At 37.3% G+C, this 12,594-nt stretch overlaps 1 protein-coding gene across 35 annotated transcripts in view; it reads left to right on the forward strand.

Moving 5' to 3' along the window:
• Positions 1-12,594, forward strand: part of CFAP20DC (CFAP20 domain containing) — a 246,655-nt gene that overhangs the window by 135,351 nt on the left and 98,710 nt on the right. For 33 of the 35 annotated variants that reach the window (XR_007404050.1, XR_007404049.1, XR_007404051.1 and 30 more), the window contains 2 exons: positions 9,864-10,000; positions 10,678-10,840. The exons of the other annotated variants lie outside the window; for them this stretch is intronic. Coding sequence is in view for 27 of the 33 variants with exons in the window: in XM_049097495.1 (XP_048953452.1) it covers positions 9,864-10,000; positions 10,678-10,840 (300 nt within the window). In the remaining 6 variants the exon portion in view is untranslated. The remainder of the gene's footprint in view (positions 1-9,863; positions 10,001-10,677; positions 10,841-12,594) is intronic. 35 annotated transcript variants of the gene reach the window in all.

Here is a 12,594-nt window from a genome sequence, read left to right on the forward strand (position 1 = left end):
AGGAAAAAGGATTAGATTGTGACTTCAGGAAAAAAAAAAAAACGCTTTTCTCCTCTTTTTTTTTTTTTTTTTTTTTTTTTTTTGAGGGAGAGAGTGTGTGAAGGGGGTAGAGGTGGAGGCACAGAGGGAGAGGGAGAGACAAGAAAGAGAATCTTAAGCAGGCTCCTCGCTCAGCATGGAGCCTGATGTGGGGCTCCATGTCACAACCCTGAGATCATGACCTGAGCCACAATTAAGAGTTAGACCCTTAACCGACTGAGCTACCTAGACGCCTCCAACAAAACACTTTTCTGAACTCACACTTTTGGCAAATCCTTGTTGGTTTAAAAAGATGCCACAATTTGCCCAGTGTCCAATAATAAATCAGAGTGAACTTGACTGTCCCTTACATTTGAATTATCTACTTTAGTAAAAATAAGGCATATCTAGTCACATTCCTTCATTAAAATTTTTTTAATATGAAAGGAATTTAGTGTGGATATTGATCAGTATCTGTGAAATTTGTTACAGCAAAGATGTCACAGACCATATATAGAGTGAATTTCAATTTTTCTGTGATATTGCCACCAAATATTGAAGATTTTGATATATAAATATTAATATAATAGTAAATGTGAAAAACACATCTAATCTGTTGCATAGTTGTGCTACTTTTACAGAACTGACTTGTTCCAGCCTTTACATTTCTCCTTTACATGTCTATTATAGCATGGCTTATAATGACAAAACTGGAGACAAATTACTTGTGCATAATAGGGAGTTGATTAAATACCCAGAAATAAGATATTATAGGTGCGGCTCTACACTGATCTGATCTGCTTGTGATGATCTGGAAAGGTCTCAAAGCTCTATGTCTCTGTCAGTAACACATTGAAAGCTAGGGTGTTGTCTCTGTATGAGCCCACTGGCATAGTAAATAAACAAGATAGTTACCTAGGGATGATGGTGTAGATGTACCTTTTTTAAGGAAATACAAGAAAATTAGTAATAACCTTTAGGAACAGGGACTAGTAGAGGCAGGAGCAGGAAAATAAGACTTTCATTTCTCATATCTTCATCTGCTAGAGATTTGTAACTTCCTGTATCTATTCACAATTTGTGATGTTAATAGATAATGTTTGAGCAACACAACGTATAACTTAGTTTCTTTTGTAGTTTCTTCTGTATACTTTTCTTCTGTCTTTTGAAAAGCCCAGAGAATTGCTATAAAATTAAAATACATTTCTTTACTTAATGTCAGTATTCTCATTTAAAATATATAATGGGAAGGAAATCCAAAATTAATGACAAAGGAAAACCTTTTAAGTATATAGTTGCATACTAAGCTTGTTTATTTATGATATAATTGGAAAATATATATGTGACAATCTGTACTGTACTAGTGTCAATTATGCTCACATACATTTTACACACAGTTCACATACTAGTGGCTATACTCATCCAGTAACCCCCAAGATACCCTCTCTGTAACATCACCCTACTTTTATTTCTATCACAGCACTTATCCTTAGGTGATATTTTCTTTTTACTTAATAGTATGCTTATTGATGTCTCCCCAGGGGATTGTGAGCTTCAGAACTGCAGGGGTCCTGTTTATTGTTGTATCCCTAGCACCTAGCTCAATCTTTAACACTTTAACACTTACCAGGAACTAAATAGATATTTGTTAATTAAGTGATCAAATGAGTGAATGAAATGCTAGCCATATAATTTGAGCAGGTAAGTATATTAAGCAGCAAATCATCATCATCATCACCACCATCAATGTTTAGTGACTTTTTGCTGTATCCTTTACGTAGTGTATTAGTCAAGTTTCTCCAGAAAAACAAAACACACATATATACAACTTACATGTAATACAGGTCTCGATAGATATTTTTATAGTGTAGGTGTATATATATATATAGAGAGAGAGAGACAGAGAGAGACAGAGAGAGAGAGAGACCTATCATAAGTAATTGGGTCAGGCACTTATGGAGACTGAGAAGTTGCAGGATCTGCAGTGGTCAAACTGGAGACCCAGACGAGCCAATGGTGTAGTTCTTGTCCAAATCTAGGAGAGCTGATAGTGAAAGTGCCAGTCTGAGGGTGGCCAAAGACCAATATCCTACCTTAAAGGGTCAGACAGAGAGATCAAATTCTCCCTCCCCCTTTGTGTTCTATTCAGGCCCTCCATGGGGTGGAATTTACCGATTTAGATGTTAATTTCATACAGAAATGCCCTTAGGGCTATATTCAGAGCAATGTTTAATCTGGGCACCCTGTGGCCTAGTCCAGTTGATACATAAAGTTAGCTATCATACATCATTTATCCCATTTAATACTTTCATATACCTTTTTGTGTAGAAATCATAATCACCATTTTGTAGGTAAGAAAACTGAGGCTCAAAGAGAAAAGATAATTAGTGAATGGTAGACCTAGAATGTGACCTAGGTCTGGTTTCAGAGATGCATTAACTGCTTGTTCCCAGTAAGCAATTTCTCACTGCTTGTGTTAAGGATTTATTTTGCGGAACCTTCTCACGTTCTAGGAAACTGCCCTATTTCTAAAACCGAATGATGGAAATCATCTACCAAGGCCTATATTATACTTAAGCTCCACTCTATTCAAAATGGAAAGTTTTCTTGAGATAATAAAATTGTTTCCCTGAAAAGGTTTCTTTACTCATTAATAGTAAAGACCAAAAACTAGGCTTTTGAATGCTTTTTAATAAATTAAGAGTCTGTGAAGAAAAAGTAATATCTTATGCTTTATTACTTTTTATCTTGAAGTTGCCATATCCTAACTTTACCCATAGATGATGTTGTCTAAGGTTGTACTCAAGTTTAGAGGAGAAAGCAATATTCTAATTTTAGTTCCTAATATGTTTTATTGACTTTCAAAAACATCTTTAAATTTTTCTTAATGAGCTACAGATAAGTACTGGTTTTATTTAATTCTTTGCAAAAGTTCAAGAGTGATTTTAGTCACCTAGGGCCTTCCCTGCCTTCATCGTTCACCTCCTTGTCTTTTCATTATGCTTCTAGAATTTACAGACTGACCATCCTCCAACTGGTCTAAAAAAGTTTTGAATTAAAATGTTCTTCATAGAACAAACACTCAGGTTAGCCCCATTTCCCCCTAGCCCACATTTAATACGTGCCTTTCGCATGTGTTACCTTTTTGGCATTGAAACCACTTCAATTTGTCCTCCCACACCCCACCTCCGAAAAAGGATATTACAGCATTATATTCTATACTAGATTCCTCATAAACCTCATTTGTCTTCATCACATACATAACTATATTCATGAAATTCTGGTACTTATCTATACAGCCATTCACAGACCCACTTTTCAGACAGCAGAATGATAAGTGTTTCATCTGATGTCTTGACAGGACTGCGCAGAAAATAAATAGTGGACCTGGGAAGGATCCCCTGGCCCACCGAGGGCAACATCCTATGTGGGTGGTAACCCTTGAGACACTGGGGTTCTGAGCCCCTGCTCTGTGTGGACAGATCTCTGAACATCAGGAGCCTCGATTTCTTCATCTTTGGGATAGGATAATACCACACGAAGTGACTAGAACTTGCATAGAGGTCGTGTACGCATCATCACATCCATCATCTTTTACATTCCAAGTTGAATGTCTCTCCCTTAACCTCGAGCCCCAGTGAAATACACTTAATAATCTTTTGAACTTTTCATTCATAGCTCTTGTCACACTGGTAATCATGTAGCTATTTATGAATGACTGGCCCTACCATCTGTGTCCCCCATGAAACTGAGCGCCCTGAAGGAGGTACATGTTCACCTTATTCCCAGTCTTCCTCAGTGCCTAGAGCAGTGGCCATCTAGACCAGGTGCCCATTCACTACTGAAAGGATGGATGAATGAAGGAATAACTGATTATGAATGGACTTTGTAAAGTGTAAAATGCTATTCAAGATGGAAGATATTAACATATTTACTGGGCATTTAGTCCCTACTAAGCACAGTATTTGGCATGTTATATACATTGTTTCATGCGATCCAACAAAAACACTGTGACTCAAGTACTATTATTATCCTAATCTTTTGAAAGGAAGTGAGGCTTAGAAAGGTTAAGTACCTTGTCTAAAATAATATTGCTCTACTAGATCAGCCTTTTTTGTATTTTTGACATTCTTTATAGCAGTGCACATATAATAAAATAAAAATTAATCCAATTCAAGGTCTGGATTCTGGTAGCAAGTTTAATTCTGATTTGATTGCCAGATAATAGATGTAAGTCTTGAGCATGACCCGTCAATGATTAGAGTTGAAAATTTAGCAGGTTTTTCTGGTTAAGCTTTGAAAGCCCTGCAAACTTAAATGACTATCATAATTAGAACATTGTATCTTGAGACAAAAATGAATGTTTATTTTTCTAAAAGACAATTAGAGAGCAGACCCTCAGGTTTTATATTCTCACTACAGAGGCATGTACCCCTCATAAAATAGCAAAATAATTAATGGTAACATCTCTGACCTACACCAAGTTCATTTTCCGCAAACTCAAGAAAATGAAACGCCTAGAGCATGACTTTAATCTAATCTTGATTTTTAACCTTATATTGTGCATATTGATATCAGCTCTTAAAAGAGCTCCCTTTAGAATTCAAAAGGCATGTGTTTCTGCTTGTAGTTTTCTTTAATAAAGGTTTTTCTCATTATAGAAACTTTATCCCTTTTACTTTTTATTTTAGAAACCAAAAGTCTGAATTACATTTCCTTGTAGGTTTTTTTTTTTAAGATTATATTTATTTATTCATGAGAGACACAGGGAGAGGGGCAGAGACATAGGCAGAGGGAGAAGTAGGCTATCTGCAGGGAGCCCAATACAGAACTCGATTCCAGGACCCCGGGATCACCACCTGAGCCAGAGACAGATGCTCAACCACGGAGCCACCCAGGTGCTGCTCCTTGTAAGTTTAATTAGGATTCTCGTTATACTAGATGAATAGCTTGATACATGTTTATAGAGATAATTGTGACAATTAATGATTATAAGCAGAACTACTAAAATGAAACAGTCTTTACAAATGTGTATATGTTAATTGTACCAAGAAATTTAAAGAAATCTGTTAATTAAAGAGATACTTAATGGTGAAGTATTGGTATACTTTGGTTTGTGAATAAAGTGTACTAACATATGTAAATTAAAAAAAGAAGATTTAACTACTTAGTCAAAGAAATCCTATGATAAATGCTCTTATAAAATATAGAATCATGGGGGATACCTGGGTGGCTCAGGCATCTGCCTTCTACTCAGGTCATGATCCCAGAGTCCCAGGATCAAGTCCCATGTCATTGGGCTCCCTGCTCAGTAGGGAGTCAGCTTTTCCCTTTCCGTCTGTGGGACCCCCACCCCTGTGCTCTCTGTCTCATATTCCCTCACACACCTGCTCTCTCTCTCAAATAAATAAAATCTTTAAAAAAAAAAAAAAATATATATATATATATATAAATTATATCTAATTTTCTGTGATTTAGAAGATTATGTTATGTGAGATTTAGGTGTATCTTTAGTGGTCCCTAGATATGGGGATCCCTGGGTGGCTCAGCGGTTTAGCACCTGCCTTCAGCTCAGGGCGTGATCCTGGAGTCCCAGGATGGAGTCCCACGTCGGGCTCCCGACATGGAGCCTGCTTCTCCCTCTGCCTGTGTCTCTGCCTCTGTGTGTGTGTGTGTGTGTGTGTGTGTGTGTGTGTGTGTCTCATGGATAAATAAATACAATCTTTAAAAAAAAAAAATGGTCCCTGGATATCCACTGCTAAGTAAGAGATTCCTCTAAAAAATTCAAGGTATTTAGGAATTTTAATACTTTTAAATAGCTCCAAACTAGTTAATGTGTACATGTTGTTGAAAATATAGCTCAAACTATACCATGTGATTTTAAAATACTATCTCCCCTAAAAAACTCTTCTGCTAATTTTGAATACTACTAACTGTGGTGAACTTTATCCATTGTCTACCATGTACTGTACTGGGCTCCACAGATGGAGGTACATACAGTACCAAATAAATGGTCTTTCCACTCAAAGGGGCTTAAATTAGTTGAGGGGAATGTCCATAGAGAGAGAGAGAGAATATGAAAAAAAGTTAAGGAAATTGTTCCATAAGATGTTTGGACAGAAAGATATGCAAAATATATGTCCATAGCCATGACTAGAAGTTTTTAAAAAAAAAAAAAAGGCTCCTAATCTGATAGTGAAAATTCCCATGTAGGCCCAAGCCATATTCCATGCCCTTTAGGCCCTTCAGTGGGTCTTTCTTTCTGGGAAAATCCACGTTTGGGAAAAACCAATAATCTAGAATTCTTTTTCTACTTGGTCACAAAAGGTACAAATGATGATAGATTCTATAATACATTTTTCCAATTGGCCTGGGATTTGAGTGTCATTTCTTTCCGTTATTGATTCTGAGAGACTAATAGTGTTTTGTTTATGCCATATAGATATTTATAACGACTAAAAAAAAATACAGATACCACACACAACCAAGCCTATTTGCTAACACTAGAACATTTCACACATAACCTAAGTAGGCATCTGAACGTGGTGCCATAATACTACTGATGTTGAAAGCCATACCACTCATTTACCTATCAATGTCTTAGTCATTGTGGACTCTTCCCTCATTCCCCCATATCCCAGCAGTTATCCATCCCTGCCCAGTCTTCCACAATTCACACATAAAACCCACAGATGGATTTTTCTTAAAATGAAAAATGAAATTCTAGCCATAGTTAGAAATATTTAGTCATTTAATCCAACATCCCTTTTGACTTATTATATTTAATGATTCATTCATTTTGCTGAGCAAGGACCTATAACTCCGTGTCAGGCATTAGGCTAGCAATTCAGGGGTAACAAGCTAGGCTACTGAGTTTATATCTACTGAAGCACACATTATCAGAGAATCCCACAAACACATGTAAAAGTGCAATTTTGAAAGAGTGAAATCTTGCCATTTGCAACAATGTGGATGGACCTAGAGGGTATTATGCTAAGCAAAATAAGTCAGTCAAAGAAAGAAATATACCATATGATTTCACTCATATGTGGAATTTAAGAGACAAAACAGATGAATATGGAGGAAGGGAAGAAAAATAAAATAAGATAAAAACAGAGAGAGAGGCAAATCATAAGACTCAACTATAGGAAACTGAGGGTTGCTGGAAGGGAGGTTGGGTGGGGGGATGATGTAATTGGGTGGGTGGGGGGATGATGTAATTGGGTGATATACATTAAGGAGGGCACATGATGTAATGAGCACAGGTGTTATATGCAACCAATCAATCACTAAATTCTACTCCTGAAACTGATAATAAGTCACTGTATGTTAACTAAATGGAATTTAAAAAAAAATTTAAGTACAGTTTTGACAAGTTATGTGAAGGAAAGGTAATGGGAGTACCTATACTGGAAGAATAGCTATCCATGGAGAATAGCACTCACAAATGCTCTGGTAGGCAGGAAGAACTGAGGAGGCCAATCTGTTGAGAGAGCAGAAAATGAGGCATAAAAGGTGTGAACTGAAGCCAAAACACATAGGTTTTTGCAGCCACTGTTAAGGGCTTTCTTCCTAATCCTAAATGCAGCAAAGAAGACATTGAAAAGTTGTAAGTGAGGAAAAGGAATGACATGATCAGATGTATGCTTTCGTAAGACCACTCTGGCTGCGTTTTGGAGAGGGCATGGGACAGGGAGCCAGAGGGGACATGGGACATCCCTTGAGAGGCTTTGTGATCATCCAAGAGAGGGCTGATGGTCACCTGACTGCAGTACTGATGGAAGAGGTGGAGAGAAGTAGGTATGGGTTGGCTGTGGAGAAGGTTGAGAGAGAAGTCAAGGATGACACCCAGATCCTAACTCTTCAAACTCAGTGGATTGTGTGGTGCCAGTCACTGAACCACATTTTCCATTTGAAGCATCTTTGAGACATCAAAGAAGAACTGAGCAAGAAAGCCGCTGGATATAAGGCGTGGAGCTCAGAAGAGAGGAGTAGGCCAGAAATAGAAAGTAGGGAGTTCTCTGGTATCTGAATCCACTTTACAACAGCCGGAATAGCTTCCCAGACTTCTGCTTGGACACCTTCAAAATGACAGAAAATTCTCCACCACCATGAGCAGACATGGTTAGTTAAAGAAAGATGTTCCTTATGTTGGACTATACACTTGAAGTAAATTGTTATCACTTCTGATTCTGCCCTTTGAACAAATGAAATCTCTCTTCTATCTAACAAGGCTTCAGAATTTGAAGAAAACTGGAATGGTGTATCTCCTCACTGCTTTACCAGCCAGCCACCCACCTTAGATCTTCTATCAAACATTCTTTCAGATCCTGTCAGCAGTCTAGCCCGTTTCTTCAGCCTCATCTATTGAAAACATAAAACCAGATCTAGAAAACACCCATTTACCCACACAAAGTAGTACTTCCACTCAGATCTAAACACTTGGAGCTTCCCAAGCATGGTGTGTTTTCACAAACTTTTGTGCCTTTTCTCATGCCATTGCAGAGGAGTGGTTTTTAACTCCACCATAAGTAAAGTTACAGCTCTGCAGAAGAGGCTAAAAAGACCACCTAGCTAACTAGGCTCTTAGCAATGTGTAACCCAAACCCCTCTTCCTAGCTAAACTGGTAATTTCATTGTTCCTCAAGCATACTCGACCAGTTCACTCTTCCATGTCTTTATTTTAGATACTCTCTTCTGTCTAGGGCACCTTTCATCTTTTATTCTTGAAATCTTATCAGTCATTCAAAATCCATTCAAGAGGTCACTTACTCTTTTTTTTCCCCCATCATTATAAGTGTACTCTTTAATCCCCATCCCCTATTTCACCCATACCCCAACCCACCTCCCCTCTGCCAACCATCAGTTTGTTCTCCAGAGTGAAGAGTCTGTTTCTTGGTTGTCCCTTCCTTCTCCCCACCCCCCACCACTTCAGTCATTTGTTTTGCTTCTTTGATTCCACATATGAGTGAGATCAAACAGTATTTGTCCCTCACTGACTTATTTCACTTAGCATTATACTCTCTAGCTCCATGTTGTTGCAAATGGCAAGATTTCATTTTTTTTATGGTTGAATAATAAATATCCCATTGTATATATACACCACATCTTCTTTATCTGTTCATCTGTCAGTGAACACTTGGGCTGCTTATGTAGTTTGGCTAATGCTGCAATAAACATCCCTTCGAATTAGTATTTTTGCATTTTGGAGGGTGGGTAAATACCCAGGAATGTGATTACCGGTTTGCAGGGTAATTCTGTTTTAACGTTTATGAGGAACAAGAGATCATTTGTTCTTCATTTCCACTGGTCTGCTCTATGTTACCTGTTTACTTGTACTGTCACCTCCCTTGAAGGCAAGAGATAGGTCTTATCTATTTTGTGTCACTCACAACCTCTGGGAAATTCTTGAGAGTGCTCAATCAAATATTTGTTCAATTGAGTTAGTTTTATTTATTTCCTTAAAGAAAAAATAAGATGTATTTTTAGTAGCTTGCTTTCTTTTCTCTTCTCTCTCTGACTTGCTCTCTCTCTCTCTCTCTCTCTTTCTCTCTCTCTGAGGTAAAATATTTGTGGTAGTGATTCTCAAACATAAGAGCCATTTGGGGGAACTTATTAAACTCATACATTTCTGCCGCTTCTCCCCATGATTCTAATTCTACAGATCTGGGAGATCTGATGTTGGGCTCAAGTATCTGCTTTTTGCTTTTTTTATAAGTACCCTGTAGTAGGAAGGGGGGATTCAGATTATATGACACCTGGGTTGTACTTTCAGAAACATTGCAGCAGGGTATTTGTCATTATGCCTATTAATGGATTATTATTACCTTCTTTGAACAAAACAGATCAGTTCATTAACAGGGGAACAGGTAGTACGCGGAACAGCAAACACCAAGATGTTTGTCATATCGCTTTCGGATCCAGAGTTCTGGGACCACCTCCACTCTCTGGCAGGAGGAATAACATGAGGATATCCAGTGAGGTAGGAACGAGGTTTGAAGAGCTTGTCTAAGCGTGAGGAGCATGGGAAGAGAAGGGTTTTTTTCCCAGTGCATGAGTGGCTGGGGAAAGAGGGAGAGAGATGACATGCCAAAAACAGAAGGCTTGAATAAATTTGGAACAGAGATTCTGGATTTTAAAAGACCTCAAAACTGTTTTATTTTTGTCATGTCAACACAATTAACATTTCTGAGTATTCTTTTGATTAAATATGTTCACAAAACTTAAAGGCAAATATATGTGAGCACATTTTGTGGTCTTCTTCAAAAAGGATTTGGATCATCACCAGATACCTTACAAGGAACAGATTCTCAAATGTTACATTTTTATTTTTAATTTCCTATGAATTTCTAACACATAGTGACTTTCAGTAAAACTCTTACCTAGTAAAGATGGAGTGTAGCAAATAAGCACATTTTAATTTATGTGTCTGGAAGACTTGTTTGTCTTCTATTTTGTCTCACATATTTCTCCTTCCATTTCTCGCTGACTTTCTGCTGTGATTTCCCTCTCTATCCTTCCCTTTCTAACCTTTTCATTCCCTCTAGTTTGTTTCTCACTTTTTATTTGTCCAAATATTATTAGTCTCTGTAAATTCTATAGAAAATAAGTGCAACTCCCATATTTTAAAATGTGCAGATTAATTCCTCTCCCTTACAGACAATAAGATCCGTTGGGTCCAGAAATACTCGATCATGCCAACAGTCTGTGGCCGATAACTGTGCTAGCAGTACAGAGATGGCAGCCTCACTGAGGCCTCAGTTTGAAGAGCAAGCAGATAAAGAAAATATTTGCCAAATAAAGCAAACTGTACCTGTTCATGGTAAGAATCATGCATAAAGTTTTGATAACTAGGGGAAAATAGAAATGTTCTTGCAAAGATAAATTTGAAGTTATATTCTTGACTATATCTTAACGTCCAGAGAATTATCATTCAGAAATAAAAAAGATGGCAGATATTGAAATATGTTTCAGGTTCTTATACATATATTCTCTTCTGAAACCTATCATTCTGTCTCTTATTTTAAAATTCTTTCTTCCTTCCTTCCCTTTTTTTTCTTTCTTTCTTCCTTTCTTTCAAGTAGGCTTCAAGGGGCTCAAACTCATGACCCTGAGATCAAGACCTGAGCTCAGATCAAGAGTCACATCCTTAACCTACTGAGCCACCCAGTCATCCCACCTATCATTCTCTTTATTCCATTATTTCAAATCGCCATAATACCCTGTGTTTTTATTTTATGATGACTGGTAAGGAAATAACATAGCATTCTATTATCACTACATTTTGGGAACTCCATGTGCATTTAAGTTTTCTTTTTTTTTTTTAATATTTTATTTAGTTATTCATGAGAGACACGGGGAGGGGGGCAGAGACATAGGCAGAGGGAGAAGCAGGCTCCATGCAGGGAGCCTGATGTGGGACTCGATCCCAGGTCTCCAGGATCAGGCCCTGGGCTGAAGGCGGCACTAAACCGCTGAGCCACCAGGGCTGCCCCATTTTAAGTTTTCTTAATTTTATCTTTTAGTTAATCTCTTCCATTTGTAAAGTGCTTTTTATTTTCTCCCACTGATGCAAAAAGAACCCTGTTGATGAAGAACAGACTCTTGTCCCATTTTATATATTGAGAGTTCATGGCTAGCAGAGAGGTAAAGTGATTTGCAATTTGTAATCTTTGGAAAGAATTGAGACCAGGACCAAAGGCTTACCACTCGCTGTAGTTTTTCCATTCTTGCATGTCTGACTTTTGTTAGAGTTGAAAAAGAAGGCATTTGGGTTTATTTTATTTGATTTGGAGATTAATGATCACTTTTGCAGATTATATTTTCCGTAGAGTACAAAACTGAGAAAAGGAAATAGATACTATAGATATTCAGTCCTGGCTCTACCACTGTGTGTAAGACCTTGATCAAAATTCCTAAACCTTGCGGGTCTCAGTTTCCTCATCTGTAAAATGGGGATAAAATTACTACTGGAACTAGTAGTAATAAACCATGACTACCTCTCAAAGGGTCATTGTGAGGATTCAACGAAAAAAGCCAGTCAAGCACATCATATTGTGCCAAGAAATTAAGCATTCAGTAAATATTAGATGCTGCTATAAATGCTGTTGTTATGATGATGATTATTACACAGTTAAGTTAAACGTAAGAATTCTTTTTCAGGTTTAACTGCAGTTCTCCAGGGCTCTTTTGAAAACTACTTTTAAGCTGTTGATGAATCATTCTTTTCTACTTCTTTCAAAGGAAGAAATTATTTTTCTGTTATTAGCTATCAACTTCATTTTTTATGCTTTTTAATATAGCATGTTGTATGATAAACAACCAAATTACCTGTAGCTCTCTGTAAGGTTATATTACATGAAGAAAATGTCTCAGTAATTTTGAAAGCCTGATACAATCCCAATAGTGGAATAGGAATAAATACCTATTTTCCATGAAGGAATAAATTGTGGTTTTGATACAGCTTTATATGATGTCACAATGATACATGAACATTATAGCTACAATTATATTTATTGAGTCATTTCAAACCATATAGCACTTTCTGTTCTGGCTTTTTGTTCTTTGATATGAAAA

This window comes from Canis lupus, chromosome 20 (genome assembly GCF_003254725.2).
Source record: "Canis lupus dingo isolate Sandy chromosome 20, ASM325472v2, whole genome shotgun sequence".
Classification (NCBI taxonomy): Eukaryota; Metazoa; Chordata; class Mammalia; order Carnivora; family Canidae; genus Canis; species Canis lupus.